A 24,302-nucleotide genomic window follows, 5' to 3' on the forward strand; every position below is an offset into this window, starting at 1 on the left:
TGCTCTGAGTGAAGGAGAAAGTTCAGGCCACATCCCCTGCTCATCTGGGTTTGAATTACTCAAAACATTGAATTGGATTTATAAAGGGACACCATATTGGACAATTAGAGAACCTTCCACTTCACCCTGGAAGGCTAGATGTAGACAGTGAATATGAGTTTTTACCTACATATCTGAGGGCAGACACTGAAGAGAAGATTCACATGGAGGGGGAATAATCCTTAGAGATTTTACCTTCATGAACTCAAAAGAAAGATGAATTAGCCATATCTGCATATCAGACATGATGTGCCTGGTTCCTAAGACTGTGCAAATACCTAAGTATTTCTAAGGGTGTAAGAGAACAGTTAATAAAAGGCTGATGTATATCAAGACCAACCTCATGTTGCTAACAGTCTATAACTTGAGATAATGTCTGTACCCAACATGATTCATTATATTAATCACAAAATTAAAATGTAAGCACAAGCCAGCAGGAGTAAAAGAGCAAATTCATAAAAGAAAAAAAAAAGTGGCATAAAACCCCCCCACAGTGATCAAGACTTGACCTTGGGGAATTTATATATTGGATTAAGAGGTCTGGAGCCAAATAGAACACCAAATTTAAGTCTTGTGCTTTTATAAACCATGCCAAATGTATGCCCTTGTCATTTCATCATATAAATTAAGCATGTGCTTTTAAACACCAGTAACTATCTTAGAATAAACTTTTCAACGAGACTTTCTCAAGGCCTGTGTTTTGCTGAACATTGTGCTAGGGGCTTGGAGAAGATGATTAGATATTCATGGCCTCAAAGGGCCTACAGTCTAGTTGTGGATAATGAAGACTAACATAGTTAAAATCAGAGCAAAAGGACCCCGCAGCATCTACTTCTGTGCTGTGCTGGATGGAATATTCAGCACTATTTTTCAGAGTTAGAATAAGAGAGATTAGAAGCTGCAGTGAAGGTGGAATCAGTTCTGACAGAACAGTGTAAATCTCAAGAGCACAGGCTCTGATGTCTGACACCTGAGGGTGAATCCCTGCTCAGCCAATGGCAGTTATATGGACTCAGGGAAAGTTGGCTGACCTCTCTGAGTCTCAGTTTCCTCACCTGCCAAATGGTGGTATGGGCAGTACCCTGAGATGCTCTCTGTGAAGACTGGGTGAGTTAATGTTCCACTTTCAATAAACAACAGTTATTTTTATCATTACCAAACCACCACCACCTTCATTAACAGGCTTTGGAGGACAAGAAGGCGTTAAGAATGGGCACAGAATGAAGCCAGCATTCCAGATAAAGGAAAGGCAAAAGGAGTGAAGGTCTGGAAATGGGAAAGAGCCAATGTTTTGCTTCTAGGCTAGGGAGGACTAGCTAGACCAGAATAGAGAGCAGTTCTTCAGATGTGCAGGGAGAGGAGGTTGGATATAGAGGGTAGGACCAGATGATGGGGAGAATCTCTTGTAACCCCCATAGAACCCTGTACCTTAATTCTGGGAAGATAATGTGCCTTGAAAAGTGCTGGAGAGTAGTATCAGTTTGTTGACTACTGGAGCAACAAGAGGCTCAAAAATTATTTGCTAATTGAGGGGGTTGCAACATAGGAAATAAAGATGAATCTTCCTTCTGTCTTTGCAGCCTATTCAGCATCTTTATTATAAAGGCTGCAAAACATAAGTAAAAACCCATAACAATTAGGCTTGAACTATTTCTCAGAGTTGAGTGTCCCCAGTGTTTCTGTAGACTCTAAATAGCTTATCCCTTTTTTTCTTTGCAGACCCCACTCACGTTATCGTCAACCAATGGTCATAATAGGACAGGGGAAGCCAGGTTTTAACTGTGAGGGAAAATAGATCAGTGAAAGTTGTTCATTTTAAGGAGTAAACATTTTTTGTTTCTTTAAGAGAGAAGAGATCAAGGCCATGAAAAGAAAAATAGTCTGAATCAGGATGTAGATTGGAGAACAAGCATTAGCTCTATAAGGAGACTCTGGGGCTTTTCAATATTTAGGATACTAGTATTTATCTTCTTTATTCCCCAATGGGATATGTTTTTAAATCTAAGGATAGGATTAATTATCTTAGGAGAATCTAATCTCTACCTTCATGTTTTAAACTGCAAGCAGGGAGATGTTTTAAACATTATGAAAAGAAGAGAAAATCTCTCCTGACAAATAAATGCCTTGAAAAATTAGATATTAGTACTAGTCAAGTGTTCTTTCTTTTCAGAAATATTAAAATTGCATATTAGAATGGAAGGAGCCTTATACTATACTTCCTCCTAATGCCACAAAAAATAAGACTTTAGGAACAATTTCCGAGACAAAAGATTATATGAAACATCCAGTTCTTCCCCTTATGGGAAATTTCTTTTTCTTTTTTTTCTTTAACATCCCAGGCTCAATCATTTCCTAATGTGAAATTACAGATTTTTCAAATTACCATATAAAACTGCGAAAAAATTACACTTGTGACCACAGAAGAGATAGCATACACTCTCAATTTGATTTTAAAAGGCATACATCTTTTATACTACCTGTCATTTTTATAATGCCTTTTACAAATTTAATCAATACATTTTAACATTCTATATACTTTAAGTGCAATATACAATAAATATTCAAGTTTCATCTTAAACATGCTTTAGCCTTTAAATTGTTAAAACTGCAGTGCCCTTTCAATCTACTTACATAATGTCATAAAATATACATTTCAAGGTAAATGAAGTCAGCTACTTCAATTTAGTCCCTCAAACTGGTAGTAAATGAGAGGTTAACACTATGGTGCCAAACCCATTATTGAGTAAATTTAGCACCTTGGACAGCTCTGTAAAATCTTTATTGCTTTCCTGACCTGCTCGTCATGTTCTGTCTGTGTGTTCAGTGGCTCTCAGCTCTGATTGAAAGGCAATATATTAGATCCCCAACACAAACACGCTTGGGGGCTAGTTCACTGGGAGCGTAATGACATGGAGGTGAGAGCAATTTTCTGGTCACCAAAATCCAAGCACCTTGCAGGTCCATTGCACTAACTCATAGAGGACCCAGAAATTTCCTTTCTCCTTCCCATTTGCAGAAATAACTAATAGAAGCTGAATCACAATGGCAGAGCTGAACCAAATGTGGGCTCTCCCTTAAACCCCAAAGTCCATACTGCAGTGAAGGACATTTTAAAATGGGCAAGGTACCATTTAAGGAAATCACTTTCAGGGCAAGAAATCCAGGTTCGCTGTCTACAAGACTGCTGGTCTGAAGTGCTGCAGGGCTGATGACCCACCTATGGCAGTGTGCCTACTGGGAAAGCATAACCCAGCTCCGTGGATAGAAGAAGGATGTAACTTCATAAAGCAAGATTCACATGTTTCATTTTCAGAGGATTAAATGGTGATGAGAGCTCTGGGTATTGAATAAGCAGAAAAAGAAACAATTGGATTATGTCACTGAAAAACCTTTATAGTCAAAAATATATGAGAGTAAACTGTATAGCATACACGAGTAGCTGAAATTTTTTCAGGTTTATAAAAACTTCAAAGATCTTGGAGTTTATTTTGAACTTCCCTCCTCCCTGATTCTGTGTAATTAATTAAAATAAGCACTGGTCTGAGTCCTCAATGATAGTGTTCCAAGATTGAAATTCACAAGTGCAGTTTTCAACTGTACCTCATCTTGTTTTTTCCCTAAAATGAAAAGAAAGAAAAATACCTTCTCTGCCAAATCCAAACACTGGCATAAATATTTATTTGAAGAAATAAATGAACATAGACCCAGAGAAGTCAAATCTTAGTAAATAAACTAACTTGATCCTGTTTTGTTTTAATCTTTCCTAAGCGCCATGAGGTTTTAGTGAAAGCAGCACGGGCCGAATTTGATATGGGGATAGGGTTTAGTGTGCCCATACTGTAGTAAATTATTAACTGGTGTGGTCAGACAATACGGCAAACAAAAAGTGGTAAATTATCTTGTAGCTTGCATTAAGGAAAAAAATAAGTTATTTCGGATGTATTGATTCAAACCTCATTGATTATATAATGCTTTTCATTCCTTATATAAAAAATAACTGAGCTGTTTTACAAACGGGGTCTAGCAGCTTAAGGCTCAATAAATGTTTATTGAGAAGTGAAAACCCCTCTATCTCATTTTTGAATTTAGGACATTATATATGTCATAAGTAGTTACTGCAGTGTGACAACTGTTTTATCTTATATTACAGAAAATTTAAAATTGAAAAATGTTAATATGTATCAAAAAGCTTGTCATTTCAAGAGTTGTTCAAGGATTTTTGAAGAGGCTATGGTGACAGCAAAATGAATGTAATTATATCCCTATTTTCTGATCAGCATCTACAGTATACGAAAATCGAATAGCACAGCTTCTCCATGAAGAAATCTATTGTGTGAAATATTTAAAGTTTAACTTCTTGAAACTTTACCCATGGGAAAAAAAAGTAAACATATCTTCTTGCAAATCACCTCTGATAATCATGCCTGTATGTTTGGTTCTCTGATTAGCCTCCATTTTACAAGCCTAACTTTCCTCTTCATACTCCAGTTTAAATGAATATGAAGAAAATTAGGTCAGAATGAAGACAGAGTGACTTCTTTTGGTTGAATGAAAAAAATTACCACCACACACACTTTTGTAGAGTGTGCTATTAGAAACAAGCATACAAGCTAAATACAGAAGCCTACCTAAATGAAAAGAGGGAAACATTTTTCTTCAACTAGAATGAAAAGCAGAGCATATATCTAGGATGAGAATGAATGCGCAAATGGGGAAAATGACAAACAATACTGAAATAGCAAAGAATTGCTGTAAAAGAAACAGACTGTGCCAGTCATGAAAATTGGTGCAGAGGGAGCTTCCGGGGGCAGGAGAATCCTTCTGTAAGAGCCTCTGACAAACAGTGCATTGCCCCAGAATGTGAGTTTACTCCATCACTCCCTTATGTCATGGCTCTACCACACAAGGGAGATAAACAAAAGAAGTTTAATGCTACATGCTTCTAGTAGCCAAAGATTGATTGGAAATCCCTCGAAAATGACCTGTCTGATAAGGTCATGGTTCCTGGAATAAGCAATTAAGTACTAAATAAACACATCTTAGGGATTCATAACATGCACTGAATGACATCGATTGTAGTAATCTAGTAAATGACCTCGCAATTGTATTCAGCAATAAACATATGAGTGCTTTATCGTGCCTATGGCAGACTATTGAGTGATGTATTTTATCCTGCAGTACCAATGATGCTCACCTTTTGACTCAATTAAGTGTGTATGTGAACAGGGATAAATTGGTGATTTAACAACATTCTGGGGTTTCCCAAGCTACTGCCTTTAAAACAGTGTGTTGACAAAGTATGGCCAGAGGGGACTATGACGTGGTCCTGTGAAGAGATGAGGACAAGTGGCCTTCACTCAGATGACTGTATCCGCTTTTTTCTTGACAGGAAGTAATACTCAAAAGGGCTGCAGACCTGGTGGAAGCGCTGTATGGGATGCCACACAACAACCAGGTGAGCGCGACTGTTGAAGACTGTGTTGAAAAAGGGCGAAAAACACAAAACCACTTGCATGAGTTCCGTGTCATCCAGACATGAGACATAAGGCTATTCCGTTCTTTCTTATTTTGTAAATCTCTTATTACCTTTTCAATGGAATCATTTCCTTACGAGAATAGGTACTCCATTTAAAGCAAATTTTCCATGGGAATGTACTTCATAATTGAGGAAGAGAGTTACCAGTGTTTTATTTTATTCCTCTCAGGTTTTCAAGCAGATTTAGGAGGAAAAGGGGGTTTAATTTCCTCTCCTAAAAAGAATGATAAGGCCTGACTATAATTGTCTGCTTCTATTCACAGAGCAGCTCCATGTATATGAGTCAAATTGCTCTAGAAACTAGGAGTCTGGGCAATCATTCACTCTTTTTTTGTGTGTGACTTGAATCAGTGTCCAGGAGACACAGTTCCACTAATACTCAGGGACACAGATAGTTATCTACAGCCTTCCCTTAGCTTTAGTACGGGAGAGGAGTTGTAGCCTCTGTGTGTGTGTGTGTGTGTGTGTGTGTGTGTGTGTGTATGTACCACCAGAGTTCCTGTGTGTTATTGGCTGCCGGGTGGGGGTTGGGGGGACACCATGGTGCTGTCACATGCTGGGTAGTAATATGGAAGGGTAGTAATATGGGGCTAAGACAATGGCCTTTCAAAGTCAGTCAAACAAGGTTATGCAGCCTAGCTCTATCCCTAATAGGTTAGTGTCCTTATGTGAGCTCTTGGCCTCTCTCTGAGCCTCAGTCCCCCATTTGCAATATGGGCCTATTATGATGAGACTTCTTCCCAGGTTTGCTGAGAGGTTGCAGAAGGTAATGCAGTTAGAGCACTGGAAGCCCTGAGCACCAGGCCTGTCGTATAGTAAACACTGGGAAAAAATGGTTTTCCTGGGAGTATGACTAAGGGTAGCTAAATGGAGTATTGTTTTACTTTGCAGGAAATTATTCTGAAGAGAGCCGCTGACATCGCAGAGGCTCTGTACAGTGTCCCCCGCAACCACAGCCAGCTCCCGGCCCTCACCAACACCTCGGTCCACGCGGGAATGATGGGCGTGAATTCCTTCAGTGGACAACTGGCTGTGAATGTCTCGGAGGCGTCACAGGCCACCAATCAGGGTCAGGAGCCTGTTCCTCTCCCTCCCCATTTCCTTGCCCCTTCCCAACCTCAGAGTGCTCCCCACCCCCCACCCCTACCACTTATTTGGCATAAAACAATTTTTATTTAAAAACATCTTTTTCCGAAAGGGGAGATTCCTAGTTTCTGTGTATCAGATATTACTGTAGAATTTGGATTATAGCGCTCGCAGCTGGCAGTCTGGTTCGGGGGCTAGAAAGGAGGCATGCATTTAGCCATCTCTCCATTTGACTTTTCACCATAAACCATGAATGACAGATCGCAAAGAGGGTTGGAATTAAAGTTCTGAGGGGCCAAAGCACATCATCCTCGCCCAGGGAATAGGAACCTGTTAACTCCAGGGTACATCTCTTAGATTGGGATTTATTTCTGCTCCAAAATGATAATTTATAGGCCCTGCATTGCCACTTCTCACGGCCCTGCTAAGTATTTATGATCTCCTAAGAAATGTGTGTTTTGCTCGCTTCCCATTTTAATCACAGAGCTAGCACTACCAACCCACACACATGAATCACCCAAGCCCTTCCCTCTGGGATGCGGCAGCGGGGCAAGAAACAGAGCCCTCCTTTCCCGAGGCTCCCAGGATTACCACCCTCATCCCGGTTTCGCCCCCACCACCCCTCAGGTTTCACCCGCAACTCAAGCAGCGTGTCACCACACGGGTACGTGCCGAGCACCACCCCCCAGCAGACCAACTATAACTCCGTCACCACGAGCATGAACGGGTACGGCACTGCCGCCATGTCCAACCTGGGCGGCTCTCCGACCTTCCTCAACGGCTCAGCTGCCAACTCGCCCTACGCCAGTAAGTAGACTTGTGTGTCCTGCGCTTCTGCGCGTGTTGCTCGGTTAACTGGGCGTCACGCTGTGTGGCCCACTGTGTAGGTCTCCTCAGTCTGAGGACCCCCACCACTCAAGGGGGCCCCAGGCGATGCTGTGAAAGGTGCCGTTGTCTCTGCCCTCCCTTGCTCACCTTCCTCATCCCAAAGTCTCCCTCTTGGCCAGAACTGTGCTGCAACCCGAAGCAGGGGTGGGATGTCATCGCCAGGACCCAAGCTTCAAGTCCCATTGCAGAGGGGTCTGACTCCTGCTTCTACCAGTCACTGACCCGTGGCCAGGGGCAAGTTCTCTCCTCTCTAAGCCTCAGTTTTCGCATCTGCAAAGTGGGGAAGGAACTAACACCCATCCCGTACAGTTGTTGTGAGATAAAATCGTGCATGTGATGAGCTTGTCCTGATGCCTGGCCCACAAGAGGCATGTTCAGTAAACCTGAAGAATCATGATGATGGAATCATAATAATAAGTTATGCTGCTACTGCAGCATAGTCCCAATAGTGTAAAACTTAAAATCTCTCCCTTTAGGAATATGACTCCTTTTTTTTTTTTTTAAATGCTTGGAATTTTTCTCCTCTGTGCTTGATGTGTACTAAAAACAAATAACAACAACAGACCAAAAAAACAAAAACAAAAACAAAAACAAAACCACTTTATTTTTTCCAATAATTTGGCAAGATGAAAAAAAAACACACACATGTACAAGAATTATTTTTTGGTGCCATGTCCTTCCTTGTCTTAAAGAAGTTGAGCTTAAAGAATGTTTTGGTGCAACATTTAGATTGTATCTAAAGAACCTCAGGGAACTGGCATCTTTACTTATAAAATGTCCTGGGCTGTGTTTCTACAGTCTCTATCTGCCTCTGACGATTTTTACATAGATAACCAAGTTTATCTTGGACAGTGTGTGTAACTCTTCTGTTTTGTAAAATGAGGCCAAACTCTTAGACATTTGTGGAATGGTAGAAGATGTGTTGTTAAATGAAAGAATATCCATTATTTTTTAAAAACTAGTCTTGGCTAAAAAAAAACACAAAAAACCTAAAAACCACGCTGTCTCTAATATTGGAAATGTGGAGCGTTCTAATCCTTTGAAAGAAGAAAGATCATTCTTGGCTTTTGAGAGTGGTTATTTCTGAGAGTAATACTTAGAGCCTTTTACTTTCTGGGTGAATTTTTATGCTCTGTGTGTGCTAAATTTTATATTTCCACTTTATCTGTTTGGAATCAGCAGCTTTTTGAACATTTATAATTTCCCCAAATAATCTGCATACATTATGCCTGCCTACTCAAGAGTCCGTGTTTGGGACCAGTTTCACATTGGATTTTGATTCATCGAAAGGTTGTTTCTCATAGATCTATCATTTCAGCGTTCTCCCATCTACTCAATCAGAAAATGTTTCAATCATGACCTGAAAATTAAAAGGTGGCATTCTTAATTAAATCAATAAACTAATTGCTATATGGTAGCAATTCAATTTAGGGGCTTGGATTGCTGTCTTCCCAAGCCGGTGCAGACACACAGCAACTTCAGCCCGAGATTGCATCTGTCGGACTGTGAAACTTCCAACATTTAATTTCCATTAATTGATTTCCTCAGTGCTCACAAATATAGTATTAAATTCTCAAATAGGCTCTCAGATGGGATGGTTTTATCTGCATAAATGCAAATAAAACAATAAACACAAAGCCCAGCTGATTTGAATTTTTGCTTCCATAATATTTAATTATTCATAAACCACTCATGTTGAAAAATTCCAAACAGAATAAAAAATAAAATAAGACATTCCACTGGTGAACACACTTTCTGGTGTGGTGGCTGATAACTAATAACGTTATAACAAATGGAGCTGCTTGACTATATTTCACCCTTTCCTCTGTTAACCACCCCCCTCAAACTCCCCACCTCTAAATACACATAATGATCGCATTTGCCAACGAGATTAATTGCCTTCCTCAGTGAACCAGCAGGATTTCAAGTCTACGAATATTTAAAAATCAAACCTCCAGTGCAGGAGTTTTGCAATTTAAATGGGTGTTATTATTGAGCGTATTTTCACATTTACAAATCCTAAGAGATGTATAAAAATGCTGGCCTCATTAAAAGAAAAAGTACAGTTTAGAAAATGTTTGTGAAAACTCTGAGGATGGCGGCTCTGTGTTCTGCTCCGTAAAGCATTCGGTGCCTTTGGATTGTGTAGTGCCGAGGGCTGATTACAAGGGGTCATTTCCCCCTGATGGCAATTGCTGCCTATTTCCCATTTGATTCCCGCTTCCCTAACTTTCCACAGCCAAGAGGCCAAGGGAAGGCCAGCCACCTACACAGCATTTTAGACTCTCTGGGGGGCTCATGGGAAGGAGACCTTTTCCCCTGGTTATCTGTTTCCTTTGCAGGGTGGTGTAGTAGAAAGGACACTGAATTTGGTTTTGGTTCCTGGCTTCCCTGCATTCTAGCTATGGCCCTTGGGCATGTCACTAAACTATTTTCTGAGACTCAGCTTGGTCGGCTTGCTCAGGTATAAAAAGGATGTAATAGGCCCCAATTTAAGATTGCTTTGGCAGTGACATAAGATGAAAACGACATGAAGATTCTTGTGAATGATAAAGCAGTATGTAATGTTGATTACATAACGTGAAAAATAATACAGTAGAAGGAAGTACTTAGAATTTCAATGAAATGCCTGAAAATCACTGGGCAGGATTCATACTTGTCCCCAGGAGATGGAGGAAATAGAAGGTGAGTGTATGAAAATACTGGTCTTGAGTGGAGAGGACTCACTCTGTACCAAATCTGTCTCCTGAAGTAACCATGAGACTATTAGCAGCTAGCGAGATATGGATGGCCAGGCTGAAAGGACCGTGTTGGTAGAGAATGTGCATCTACCAAACTCATGTCTCCAAGCAACTAGGCTTTCTCCCTCTCTGAATTGCCAAAATTCTCCCATCATCGATAATCCACATTCCCACTACTACTAGACTGTGAGTATTTGCATAAAGCTCCTATCCTACTGCCTATTAATTCACAAGCATTCATGTACAGCTCCATGGGGGATAGAAAGAATTTGGAACTTTGACTTGTAGTTTTGCATTATCCACAAATGTTGCTTGTGGCAGTCTGTTTGTCCACATGACCTTCCACCTACCCTTCTTCCTCACATCTCTCATTCCATTAGTGACCACGCTGTCTCAGGCTGGCCTCCTCCTGCCTCTTATATCCCCAGCCACTTTGCTAGAACCTTAGTTCAGGCCCACCTGGAATGCTTCCCTTGACTCCTCTTCCATGAAGCTTTCTTTGGTTCTCTTCCCTGCCTCTGCAGAATTGGCAGGCTCACCTTTGTCATTATTTTGTGCTACTCTATCCCTAATGAGAGCACTTTTGTTTCCTGGCCTGGGATGCCCCAGTGCGTAGCACACTGCTCGGCACATAGTAGGCCCACAATAAATACATAAAAGACCACCAGCAATGAAAGGTAGCACATGCCAAGTACTAAGTGATGAAATCAGACAAGATCCCAAGAGTTCGGGAAGGGTCATGCTGGAAGGGTGGCCTGAGCAGGGTGGCTGGGTGAAGGGCCTCATCTCAAGATGCCAGCAGAGGCTGATTTCTCCTTTCCCATTGCCCCACTCAGTCGTGCCATCCAGCCCCACCATGGCCTCCTCCACAAGCCTCCCCTCCAACTGCAGCAGCTCCTCGGGCATCTTCTCCTTCTCACCAGCCAACATGGTCTCAGCCGTGAAACAGAAGAGTGCTTTTGCACCAGTCGTCAGACCCCAGACTTCCCCGCCTCCCACCTGCACCAGCACCAATGGGAACAGCCTGCAAGGTAAGCCCCACCCATGCCAACAGAATGCCCTGACTTCACCCCCTTCCCCCGACCCCCCAGGGCCTGAAGCAGATGCGTCACTGGTGCAAGGGCATTAGCCTCGGGCCAGCCTGCTTCTCTCTGCCCTCCTTTCTTTTGTTCCTTTGTGTTCACTGTCCTTGGCCCTGGGCCCTAGCCCCTAGCCCCACGCATCCCTCCTCTACTGGAGTTGCCTGAGCAGTCCTCTTTCAACTCCAGCAATTCTGCTCAGACCCGGGATTTGCTTGAGAATACTGTTTCCACTTACTAATGTCATCATTTCTCTTTTCTCCTCTTTCATTCCCTGTGGTCGCCATAATCAGACCAGTCTTTTGTGGACTCTAGCAAGTTCTCCACTGCAGGGTCTCTCCCGGGACTGGCATTCTCCTGAAGTAGGTCACTCAACCTTCCCTACCTGTTGACTGTGTCAGCGTGAACGTATGTGGGGCTGATCACGGGGAGTGGGTGAGCCATGGCCTGACCAGAGCCCTGAGGTTAGAGCATTATAGACCAAAGGCCCAACACTGACTATTGGGAACCAGAACCCCCAAAATATGACTAGAGTATTCTGGGTCATATTAAAATTGTTCAATATTTGTCCCCATCACGGAATATGGAAAATAAGAGTTACCAAGAATTGAGGTGACCTCTCTATTCATTGAGGGAAAAAAAACACCCTTTTTAAAATGGGTCCACTGTGTCTTACACTTTTCTCATGTGCTGGTACTGTTGACCTGCACAAGCTCATTCATCCCTCACAGCAGGAGTGTGTGTTGGGCATTCAAAGCCCCTACGTTATGGATGAGAAAACTCGAGGTTAGGGAAATTATGAAATTGCTTGATTTCTGGCAGTAGTGTGTGGCCAAAGCTGGCTTCAAACTCAGGCTCAAAAATTCATCTCCTCTTTCTTTCTCCCAAGCACTTTATTACTCAGAGGGGGGTAAAAAGGATGCATCCAGGATTCCTAAGGGAATCTGGCAGGGAAATAAGATCAATAAAATAATCAGCTGCCATATATTTAGCACTGAACCGTGTTTCAGGCGCTGTGCTAAGCACTGAGCATGCTTTATCTTACTTAATCCTAACAACTTCCTAGTGAAATATGAGGATAGTATGATCTCCATTGTACGGATGATAAAACTGAAGTTTAAGGAGAGTAAACACCTGCCTAAAGGCACAGCCCATAAATGGTGGAGATGAATATAAACCCCAGCAGAGTCTGCACCCCTAACCCCCACACAGCTCCCCACAGTGCCTTCCTTCATTGGTTGTCATGCCATCTTCACTGATGGAGGTCAGCCATGGGGGTCGAGAGGGGTCAGAAGGGTGGCATACCCATCTGGGATTTCTCAGCTCTGTTTCTTACACACACACACACACACACACACACACACACACACACACACATTATGTGTATGTATGTTATGTATATGTATATTGTTTATGTTATTTGTACAGAGTATACATGTACTCGGTACTGGATGCTTTGCATTGATATAATCTTATATTGATTCTTTCAAAGAAACTATGAAGTCAGTACTATTCCCTTTATATAGATGGGTAAATTCAGGCCCAGTTTGCTCAAGGTCACACGGCTATAAATAATAGAGCCGAATTGAACCCAAACTGTGTGACTCCAGAACCTGAGCTTTCTAATTACTCTGCCTTTCAGACTCCATACAGGCTCTGCTAAACATTCTTCAGAAACCTGCTGGCAAAGCTGCCCAGCACAGCCAAAGTCATGCCCAGTAAAACATGCTTGTGTCCCTCCCTTGAACATGCGTTGGCAAAGCCATCTTCGAGGGCAGAGGAAAAGAATCTGACAATGGAACTACATTTCAGACAGTATTATTCACAATGCGTCGTGCCCACCCCTACAAAGGGGAGCTACCCATTCATACAAATCTGACTCTTTTTCAGCTAAAAAGAATGCTTTGTCACCCTCAGTACACCTCCGGCTGGTAAGGATGTAATGCCTAAGTATAACTTCTAGTTTAAATAAGGATAAAATATATGGAAAGCAGAAATCTGTCATTCTTGAGTTGCTTATCACCACCCTCGTTAAACATAGATTTGATATCAAAATAAGGTAGAATGGGGTTTGTAATCAGGAGCTGACAGGTGGTGCTTGAGAACAAAAGGCCCATAGCTCTTGGAGGGTCAGTAGCAGTATTACTGGCCAGTGGTGACATAAGCAGGTAGCCCTTAGGCAAGGCCAGGTCTCTTCTTGCTGTGTAGACCAAGCAGGGAGCAGGAAGGGACTCAGCCCAAACTGCAGAATGTCCTGGATTTAGGGGACATCTCTCTGCTACTGTGTGTGTGTGCGTGTGTGTGTGTGTGTGTCTGCATGCATGTGTGCATGCACGTACACACATGCACACGTGCATGTACAGGTGCTCTTAAGTAACAATGAAATGGCTTCAAAACAAGGACTCATACAGAGTTTGTTCGTTTGTTATACAGGGCATTTCTAACCCAAGTCTTCACAGGCTCCAAGAGTGCAGAGACCATTCTCCCCTCTTATGATAAGTGGCTGAATCACCATCTCTCTGTCACATTTCTCACTTATGGCTGCACAGTGGGGAGGGTTCAAGGTGAAATTCAGGGCCACACTTTGTGCTGGATTTGCTGTTGTGGACGACATTGCCCTTTCCTTCTAATTCAGCATGTGTCCAGGGGTTTCTTTCTGCTGTTTTTTTTTTCCCAACACAGTCATGTACCAAACATCCCTACCTTTGAGGGATGCCAGGGTAGGAGGTATGAGTAGAGAGATTCAAGTCAAATTAACTGACGCCATTTTCCTCTAAGCTGTCCTGTCCCTGTTCCTGCCCACTCCACTCCCAGCCGCCGCGCTCACCAGGGCCCCCATGACTGGAATTGCGCCTTGGCCCTCTGTACCCAGTGCCTGTGGCCTGAGGTGCGCTGTGCCACTGTTTCCCGGGAGCTCCTGCCTGAGGTCTCGGAGTCTCCCCTGACAAAAGGGACACTGGGACGTGGGCTCCTATACCTGTAACTGGAGAATGACCTCATTGTTAGCTTTCTAAACTCTGCTGGTCTGTGGAGAAAGGGCATAGACGGGTTACAGAAAGGGGGTGGTGAGAGCCTCTGAAGTGTGACCTTCCTCCTTCTCCTTTTCATTGTTATAGTAATTTCACGTGGGCCCTCCTAGTTCAGAACTGTGATCATTAAGACAGGGCAAGTGATGAAAGAAGTGTTGATCAAGCAAATTGACCATATAAACAAGATCAGAGGTGACATGTTTAGGCTGTTGAGGGTTTTAAAGACCTGTGTACCCCCAGCTACCACTCTACTAATTGTACTGGTTGTTTGTTTGTTTTGCCAACTCCTTAAAGGCCTTTTTCTCAGCAGCCCTGTCATGGCCTCCTCTAGTGACTGCGTGTATGTTTATTCCCCAACGAACATGCACTGCAATCTCCCATGATGGTGATGACGATGGTCACAGCCGCTGGCATGGGAGGGCTTGTTCCCAGCCCGGCTTCTGCATTGTATCATGTATTCTTCCCAGCCATCCTTGATGTAGGCTGCTCCTTGTCCTCCTTCTACAGATGCAGAAACCAAGCCTTAGAGCCAAGATGGCTCATCCAGAGGCACACAGCTAGCAAATTGGAAGAGCCTGGGGTCAAAAGCCCGGCAGACTGATTACTGTGTGAGCCCCTATGCTATGTGGCCACACTAAAGTCAAGCCACTGGGTGAGGTCCATGTGGACTGCAGAATCCTGACCTTAAAATCTTTCCCTGGGGTAAAGGAAACATAACACCACACTAAAGCAGGCAGGTCTGTCTGGGAGAGGCTGGGCACCCACCTGTGGAAATTCAGAGGAGGGGAAGATTAGGGGGAATTCAGAAGAGCCTCACAGAGAAGGGTGCCGTTGAACTGGACCTTGGAGATAGGGCAAGGGGGACTCAGGCAGAGGGAGATGGGGAGGGGGCATCATGTCAAGCAGAGGATTAAAGATAACTGGAGCCAAAGAGTAATGTACAGTAACCAGCAAGCCACTCGGCATCCCGGGGCACAGGGGCCAAGAAGTGGGGATAAGGTTAAGCAAGGAAGTCATAAACTCCATTCTTTACAAAGATTTTATGATTCAAAGTTCCTACTGCGATTCCAACTGGCTTTCTTTACCAGGTAGATAAAACCTTGGACAAATTACCATATGTCTGAGAAACTTTTTTAGGATAAAGCAAATCTTATCTCAGCACTTCTGGAATCTCAGAGGATATACTATTAAAAAAGTGTAAGTGTTGTGGTCAAACAAATCTAGAAAGTGGTGCTTACTGAATCCCTGTCTTGGAGAGACACAATGTACTTAAGTTTATTAAAAGCTCTGAGACACCCTGCAGTTAAACAAACAAACAAACAAAAAACAAAACAAACAAAAAGTCTTCTATTTAGTTCTTTAAACTTATTTGCCCAGAGAACCCTTTTCCAAATGTGAAGACCAATTAACATCCCATGGAAAACTTTGGAAAATGAGGCTGTATTTTGGATTTAAAGAGAAAATGCAGAGAAATCTTCTCCATTCCTATCTAGGTAAAGTCGTTGATGAATACTGATCCTGACTCCCCAGGTGTGTCTATTTTCATAGGTCAAGGGTTCGAGTGACCCACTGTGCCCAGTCATTGTCCTGGAGAGGTCCTCTCCCTTCTCCTAAAGCTTATGCCCCCTAGAGCATGGCTACTATGCAATTTCAGGCCTCAGAGGACTTCATTAATCAAGAGAGAGGCAGCCCCAAGGAGGCTGTCACCATGCGATTGGACCTCCCCCCAGGGTAGTGATTTTAAACCCTAACCATGTCCTGGACAGTCTCTGCAGTGAAAAATTAAAAACAAAAGACCAGAGTGATTTCACAAAAATTGTACCCATGCACTGAATTTTTTCTTTCCTCACCTTATTATAGCTCAGGCTGGCTGGCCCTACCTGACTCTAGATATCTTGCAGTCCCACAGCGATCGTGTGGAGTTATCTTTTGCGCCGTGTACATGCTCAATTTGTGCAAGATATTCCCCCTATTCTGTTCCCGATTAGCTCATAATTCCTACATATGTGGTGGTTTGAGGAAGACCGCATTCCACCCTCACTCCAAACTCTCCCAGCTCTGCAACACTTTTCATTTTGTCTTTGTTCTTACCAAAATGTGAAAACCCTAATGAAAAATGCATGGCCTTTCAAACCAATAGTTTTCTGAGCTTCTGTCAGAGAACATGATCACCCTGCCGCCGGGGAAAATGGCAGAGCCACCTCGGTCTGATGATGTCCTGTGAAGTTTGGCATGTGTTACTCTCTGACAGTGTTGTGTCTTTGTGGAAATCTTCATGGTCCCCACTTGGGCGAGTCAGTGTGCCAACGGCTTTTCTGGAACATTCCAAGCCTCAAACACCCATCCCTCTCACCCACGTAAGTAATCTTGAGGATTGAAGCACAGATACAGGAAAAACAGCTCCTATAAACCCAGGAGCTTCCCTGCAGTCATGCAGTGGGATTACTTTATAAAAAGGTCTCTTCACAGGTATAGCGGCTTACAGACTACAAACAGCGATCTTGTCCTAAAATGTATTCATCAAGAAGTGTTCTGCATCTGGAGTTTAGGAAGTCACAGATGAGATGTAGGGAACTGTAACCCCAGTGTTCTATGCAGAGTGTTGGGTGCAGGTACATACGGGTCTTCTTCTGGAGAGAGATTCCATGATGTCTACTAGGCTCTACGAGAAGTCTGAGGGCCAACAAAGGCACGGTAGGAAGGTATGGACAGGCCAAAGCCTCCCCCTAGATACCCTTCAATATGTCTGTTTGTTTTTAATTTTAACTGTTCGCTAACATGTATAAACTGGGCTGTTTTGTATTTTAAAACATTCAGATCTCCATCTTCTCTTGAAAGAATTCAGAAAAGCTGGTGGTTGTGAGCAGGCATTTCTGCACAGCAGCGTTGGGGGAGCCTACTCTAAAGAAGGCATGCCCTTGGCAGAGTCACTTTGATCCCTACCAGGGCACATCGCTCACTTATGTTCCCAGTCTGGGCTCCCAGGGCATTGGAGTCTGCACCCCCTGTCATCCAGATTAAGAAGCACTGTTAGCTATGGACTAGCACATCAGTTAGCTTTGCTTTATAACTTTTAATGGGGCCCTAGATTGCTAGATCTTTTTTTATTTTTTTTGTTTTTTGTTTTTTTCCTTCTGGCCATCCAGAATTAAAAAAAAAAAATCCTGATGTTTTCAGGGCCCAATTAATAAACTTAATAAATGTTGGCCAGACCCACTGACCAAATCAGCAGGAAGTTTGTCAGTTGTCTGCTTTGCTTTGCATCGTATTGACACTGCCTGAGCTACCCGGCTGGCTGTCCAATAGGGCACTGCCCTTTAATGCCAGGCACACAAAGTAGATTTTGGTGGAAGGCAAAAGTAAGATTTGCTTCTCTTGCCAGAGGCTTAGAACTCCCACAGAAAGACCTGTCTTTAATAAGGGTGCCGGAACTCACCTCCAGCCTAGATGAAAGATCCTTAGGGAGGCAGAGCCGGGCTGAGCTGTCACAGTGCAAAGAGCCCCTGCCCCCTTGCCTTTGGAGCTATAGCATCTTGGAGTTTCAAGTTAAGGCTTGGGTTGAAAATCTGAGCTCCCCGTTTCAGTCAGATCTAAGGCTCACTTGAATCTTAGGGGGACTGCTTTTCCAACTGATCTCGAATCTTTGGGGGTTTAAGTTGGCCTGCATTTGGCAAGAGACACTTCCTGTTTCTAAGAAAAATGGCTTATGAGGGCTTACGAAAAGACTCCAGGAGCTTTTGGACTGCAGAACGGCTCTTGCAAAACAACATTTGGATGATTTACGTGTATATGAATCAGAAACATGTGGATTAAATTTCCCTGTGAATACAGATGGGTTTAAAAATTAATGGAAAAAGTGTTTGGCAAAATACATTTTTTAATTGAATTTAAAATGGGGGTGGGGGAGGGGAAACAAGAGGGGTGTGGGGACTGCAGGGCTCAGAGGCTCACCTAGCCTCCCCGTGTCTGCAGCAGGATTTGTAGTAGTTGGGGTTTGCTTTAAAATAGGCACATTCTTTTGGACATGAGAGTTGGGACACGAAGAGAGCCACTTCCTAGACTCAGTCATCACTGACAAGGACATCAATTTAAATTTAGAGTTGCCAACAAAAAGAAAGCAATGACTTTCTCTCTCATCTTTGGAAGCAAAAGATGGCTGCCTCTTGCTTCTAATGGACACATCGCTCTTACCCCAAAATATTTCAAAGTTGCCATACATACTGTTTTAACTTTCTTATAGACATCCCTTCATTCCTCATGCTCCGCATATGAAGTATGCTGTATGGGGTGGTGCCTTTTTGATGTAAGAAGAAACACAGACCAGAGATGTTAAACAATTAGCATGAGGTCACACAGCTAGTTTGGCAGCAGAAGGGATGGGTTAAAAGTAATAGCAGCTAACCTCTATGAGGTCTTTACTGGAGCTGACGCTGGGCCAAGCACCACACATATGTTATTTTATTTAAATCTCCAACAACCCTAAAAATATCACTGCCCTTACAAATACCGTTAACTGCATTTTCTAGCTGAGGAAGCAGAGGTTCAAGGAAACAAGTAACTACCTCTGGGAGACATACTCAGAAAGCAGGAAAGCCAGAGGTGGAACAGTGGCCTGTCGGACTCCGTGCTTTTCTAAATACCACTGTGTGCGGGCTTCTAACTCAGAGCACTTCCAAAGATTTTTTGATTACCCCAAACTGATTTCGTTTCCCCCAGGATCTCGCCCCAGCTTTCCTAGGCTATAATTTTCTAAGAACGTGGTCAGACCATTCCAGAACCTTGAGTGCAGCAGTAGTATAGGAGACATCCTGCAGGTTCATGCAAACCTGCCTTCCCCTCCTTCTCCACGTTTTCTCCCAGCTTCATATTCCCCAGAACAAGGCCTGAGGTGGCTGGCATTTCCTTCTCCCCGGTATGAGGGATGAAATATAGGCATTCAGATTGCTGTTCTAGTATTCAGTCTTCACAAATAGCACAGAGCCAGTGGGATGAACTAGTTTTTTATTTTATATTACGGAAGTCACAGGGAGGGGCAAAAAGAGGGACACATTGGAAATTCTCACTAGTTTGCAAGGTTTGGGGCTGCAACTTTCCCAGCGATATTCAAACTCTGCAACTTTCCAGTTATATTTTAAGATTGAAATCAGATTTGGAGGGATGTTTAGCATCTTCTGTTCCATTAAAGACACATACACAGGCTGACTTACCATTTTTAATAAAGTACATGTATATTTTATAACAAAAACTCATTCCAGGGGAGATGAGAGCACATTAGTGACTAATATTCAACCAACATAGTGGTGTGTGGGTGTTTTTTCCCATCTTTTTTTTTTTTTCCTCAGTGAGAATTTTGGATGCAAAACCATTGACTTTTGTCTTCTTTTTCCACAGCGATATCTGGCATGATCGTTCCTCCCATGTGAAAGAATTGCCTTGAAGAATTTTATTAATGAAGAGGTTGGATTCTGCTACAGAGAGTAATCTGATACAAGTCCCCGAGTGGAACTTTTAACTCAGGCCTTTTTAAGAGGAATCACAATAACTGCAGATTTTTAAACAAACAATATCACCGACCTTGCAAATACTGAAATTGGAAGGGTTCTGCAAGTGCAGTGTTGGTTAAAAGTTGTACCTCCCAAGTATTTGGGGGATATATTTATTCTGTGTTGATAAAAGCAAATCCACTTTTTCATTTTCTTTCTTTTTTTTTTTAAGCTTAACTCTGCAATCATTTGTCTTTTATAAACCGTAAAGCTGTATACAAGGGACACTATAAATAAGACTCCATGTTTTAATTTATGATGTTTTTAAAGCTGTGTAAAGGGAGAATGAAGTGGTGATATTTACAAAAAAGTAAAAAAAAAAAAAAAGAAAAGAAGAAAAAAAAAAAAAAAGCTTGTATGGGACAGAATAGGAATGCCAGTTAGATTTTTTAGAAAACTAAGGGTCGGCTTTTGCGCCTTAAAGCATATCAAATGGTAGTTAGCTCAGACAGTGCATTTTCAATATCTAACTTAACATGCCATCCCTTAGCAGTGCAAGCTTATTTATCTCTTTTGTATTGTTGTCTTAAGTAACTGTGTAAATAAATGCAGCCTGGAAAGTTAAAAAGTGATGTAAGTGATCACATTTTTCCCTTCTACTCAAAAATCCAGTGCCTCTAGACAGATTGTTAAAACTGCATATTTAAACCTGATATAATTCTCTCTTTTACTTATGTCAACTTCTTCTGAAGCCAATGGCCTCTGGAGAGCTTGATGGCACACATACTGTGTGAGAATCCCCTATGAGACTGCACGGAACAGGGTCCAGGCACAGAATTAGAATTCCACATTTTGCCCTCCAGTCATCAAGCCAAAATCCCACTCACACGCCGCCATTTGCAAGTTTAAAGTTGACTCATCCTAAATGCTGATTTCATACCAATCCTCCAAAAGCTGACGAAAAGCAACATGGCAGGTATTTCGGATTTCCCATTTGAGATGACACCTCTATCGGTGACCCTCACCATTTGTAACATAATAGATTAGAGGGACAGGTTAAGTGCTTTGGAATTCAGAGTAAAAGGAAACTGGGAGAAAGGAGAAGAAGGTTGAGAGCTCCAAAACATAGTTCTCTGTTCTATGGAATTTTTGCTCTCATTATCTGGGAAGTGTTCTTAAAAGTAAGAATAAATAGCAAAGACGCAGCAAAGCTCTGAGGATGCGTTTGCCTGATATTTTTTTCTTTGCTGTTGTGTTTTGTATGTAGTTATAAATACTGTAGATTTTTTGTGATTTTTGCCAAAGTCGTCGTTCTATTTATACATTTTAATGTCTTAAGACAGTTTTTCAATATCACAAAAAGATTTTACTGCATATTTTGCAAAGAAAAAAAAAGCTCACTACCTTTAGCTTGCACATACTTGCAAAGTTAATTAAAAGGCTTTTTGTTTTCAAGGGGATTTTGTAAAATATCCATATAAATAATGTATTTATCTTTGGAATTTGTACATTGCTTTCCCCTTCTTCCTTTTCCTCCCACTCCCAGGTTATTTTATTGTGTACGTTTGCTATGTGAAAAGTGCGTATTTGTTTGGTCACCTACAGTTGTATTAGCTGTTTCAATGTGATTTTTAAACATTTCATTTATAGTTATTTTTAGTTTTGTTTTAAACCATGCTTCAATTTTTTTTTATTTCCACCCAAAAGCCATTGTCTATTTTTGTATTATTTGTAAGTTAAGAAGTTTTTTCCAATATATGGCAAAAAAAAAATAGTAGCATATTATTCTTGTAGCATTTAGTTCTGTAGATTAAAAAAATGTATCCTTTGCTTTGGAAGCTTACAAAAAAAAAACCCTAATGCTGTTTTACTCTATTAATATGCATGGAATCTCTCCCTTTGGAGTGACGCATTTTGTGCATTGAATTTCGGGGGAGAAACTTCATAGAAATCAATGAACATACTTTCTTTCCTAAGTCTGCTTGTATATTTCCTCTGTCTTTCACATAAATATAAACCAGCAGATTGGATGCCTTAACAATGCAAATCATATTCATTTCACTTGTACATTGTAACTGTGCACCAGAACTGTCAGTCATCACTAACATTCTAAGAAAAAAGAAAAAGAAAAAAGAAAAAAAAAAACAAAGAAATGGAAAAGCACAAAAGAACTGTTTTGTTACCTTAAGACAATGTAACTTTTTCTAGTAGAGCAAGAAATTTACAACAATGCTGCAACTGTGCATGCCCCCATATGGATTTTGCAATGGTTTTCACTAGACTGTCAGAGTGCGATTTTTATGGGTTGGGGCGGGTGGGGGAGGGGGGTTGTGGGAGGGAAGGGAGGGGGAGGAAAGCTGATTTTTCAAGGTGAGAAATAATAATAATGATGATTAATAATAATAAAAAAACTGGAAAATGTAAGCAAGGTGGACGCATTGCTTCTCGGTACTCAGAAAAGTTGTCTGAATTCGTGTGGTAAGCGCTGGCCTGAAGATGTATACAATTTAAAGCCATATTTTGTCTGGTGAGCCCCTTAACTGTTTGTGAAGGAATGGTCAGCCGGTGAGGTGTCCGGCTCAGATCCTGACAACAAACGCCACCCATCTGTCAGCCATGTGTAGTGGTTAGAACTTTTCTTGAAAGTCCAAAGAGCCTTTAAAATGTGTATAATTTGTATTCTGTTGCCTCTATTTATATTGATTAGATGAAAAGATGTTCTGGCCCTCTGACCCTCTTTCTTCAACACAAAACTTCTACAAGTAAAAGATGTTCCCCTAAATACAGAATATGGCTTTAAGAGGAAAATGAAATAGAGAATTAAGATTTCAGTTTTGGGGGAAAAATACAGCTTCTGGATGACTGGATTGCCTAACACGCCCTGGCCTCACATTGTACTAGGATGCAGCTTAACGAAGTCATCTCTGAGTCTACTAACCTTTCACCTTCCTATCAAACTTTTTGAATAGACACACACTGTACAGTTCAATTGTTAGAGAACCTAACTACTGTAGAGATTGTTATAATTTTTTTTTTTTTGCAAAAATTCAAGCTGTAAAAACTTTTCAACTTTCACAATATTTAATTAAAGTTACTTCCTGTCTGTGATGGCAGCTTCTAGTTGTGTATTCATTTCAATAGTTCAGATGAGCCAAAGTCCAACATATGTAGAAGGTCTGTGTTTGCAATTACTCAGACCAGTGTTGACACCCAGAGAGAAGAAATCTGGGTAGTCCTGAGACACCCACTCTCTTTCTTTGTAAATCCTTGGGGATTTGCCAATCTGGGAATGCAAATTGCACACACACAGCGTACTGCTGCCCTCTGGCGGCAGCAGATGGATGCGCACATGTGCACACTGGCCCACAGAGGAGCCAGGAGCCTCAACGATTTTACCAGCCAAGCAGTGCATTCCCCCTATAGTGACTGAATTGTGAGTCCAGGATCTGGCCATTGTAGAATGCCATCCTCCATGCTATGAGTCTGAACCAAGCTCTTCACATACAGCTGCTAATTAGTCCCAGTGAGCCTTCTGGTCAATTAGTTATGTGCCCTGGCTCATTGATGAGGAGGCATGTGTGAACTCAGAAGCTTCTATGATCTACAGCTTTAGATCCCTTGTGGATAAGACACTCTGCTGGATAAAACCAACCTCATCTGGAGTCAAACATTCCCCAAACACCCAGTAGGCACTTTCTCCTGTTAAATGGTTTAACTTTAAATTCTATCAAAACCATGAGTCTTTCCAGTTGTCCGCCCAATGCTTTCCCTGCTTTTGCAATTGTTGGATATGATAAGGTTAATGATGCTTGTAAAAGGCCTCAAAAACTTAGCAAATAAATCATAGACCACATAAACTTGATGACCAGAGCTAATAGGCCATCACACAACCACCATCTCGATCATTTGTGGTGGGCATCGTTGATACACTTTTGCTCTAGAATAGAGCCCAACTGGAAGTAATGAAAGAGTGTAATGAACAAGTTAATAAGTAGAGAAGCTATCGTCATTTTCTTAAAAAGGAAATACATGTTGCTTAGTTTGGTCATTTAGTATACATTTTCTTTTGTTTTCGGAATTCTGTATTAGATGCACATCCCTGTATTCGATACAGAAGGTAAAAAAAAAAAAATTAACAAGAGGCCCCTGCCCCCAGAACACTCACAGTCTCAGACAAGACAAATCTATGCCCATCAAAGCAGTTTAGAAAGTTGAGAGTGACAGACACATGCGTGTCACACTGCCCCACCGTAGAAAACAGACATCTACACCTCTACACACTGGCCTCCACTTTCCTTAAGACCTATTTCTTGCAAGCGTTCATTCACTCATCCATTCACATACACTGTGAAGATTTACTATGCATCTGGCACTGGGTGAGGTGTGATAGATTCCACAGTGAGAGCAGTGACGCTGGTCCT

At 42.0% G+C, this 24,302-nt stretch overlaps 1 protein-coding gene and 1 long non-coding RNA gene across 9 annotated transcripts in view; one reads left to right on the forward strand and one right to left on the reverse strand.

Annotated features, from left to right (window-relative positions):
• Positions 1 to 20,589, forward strand: part of EBF1 (EBF transcription factor 1) — a 389,683-nt gene extending 369,094 nt beyond the window's left edge. For 4 of the 8 annotated variants that reach the window (XM_047872937.1, XM_047873023.1, XM_047873098.1 and 1 more), the window contains exons 12-17: positions 5,429 to 5,494; positions 6,467 to 6,644; positions 7,289 to 7,468; positions 11,127 to 11,321; positions 11,663 to 11,731; positions 19,790 to 20,589. In XM_047872937.1, the coding sequence (XP_047728893.1) occupies positions 5,429 to 5,494; positions 6,467 to 6,644; positions 7,289 to 7,468; positions 11,127 to 11,321; positions 11,663 to 11,730 (687 nt within the window). In that variant the 3' untranslated portion in view covers position 11,731; positions 19,790 to 20,589. The remainder of the gene's footprint in view (positions 1 to 5,428; positions 5,495 to 6,466; positions 6,645 to 7,288; positions 7,469 to 11,126; positions 11,322 to 11,662; positions 11,732 to 19,789) is intronic. The other 4 variants (XM_047873258.1, XM_047873338.1, XM_047873417.1 and 1 more) reach the window with 1 other exon arrangement.
• The window catches only part of LOC125174009 (uncharacterized), a 315,362-nt gene that overhangs the window by 14,192 nt on the left and 276,868 nt on the right, over positions 1 to 24,302 (reverse strand). The gene's annotated exons all lie outside the window — the stretch shown is intronic.

Source organism: Prionailurus viverrinus, chromosome A1, assembly GCF_022837055.1.
Source record: "Prionailurus viverrinus isolate Anna chromosome A1, UM_Priviv_1.0, whole genome shotgun sequence".
Classification (NCBI taxonomy): Eukaryota; Metazoa; Chordata; class Mammalia; order Carnivora; family Felidae; genus Prionailurus; species Prionailurus viverrinus.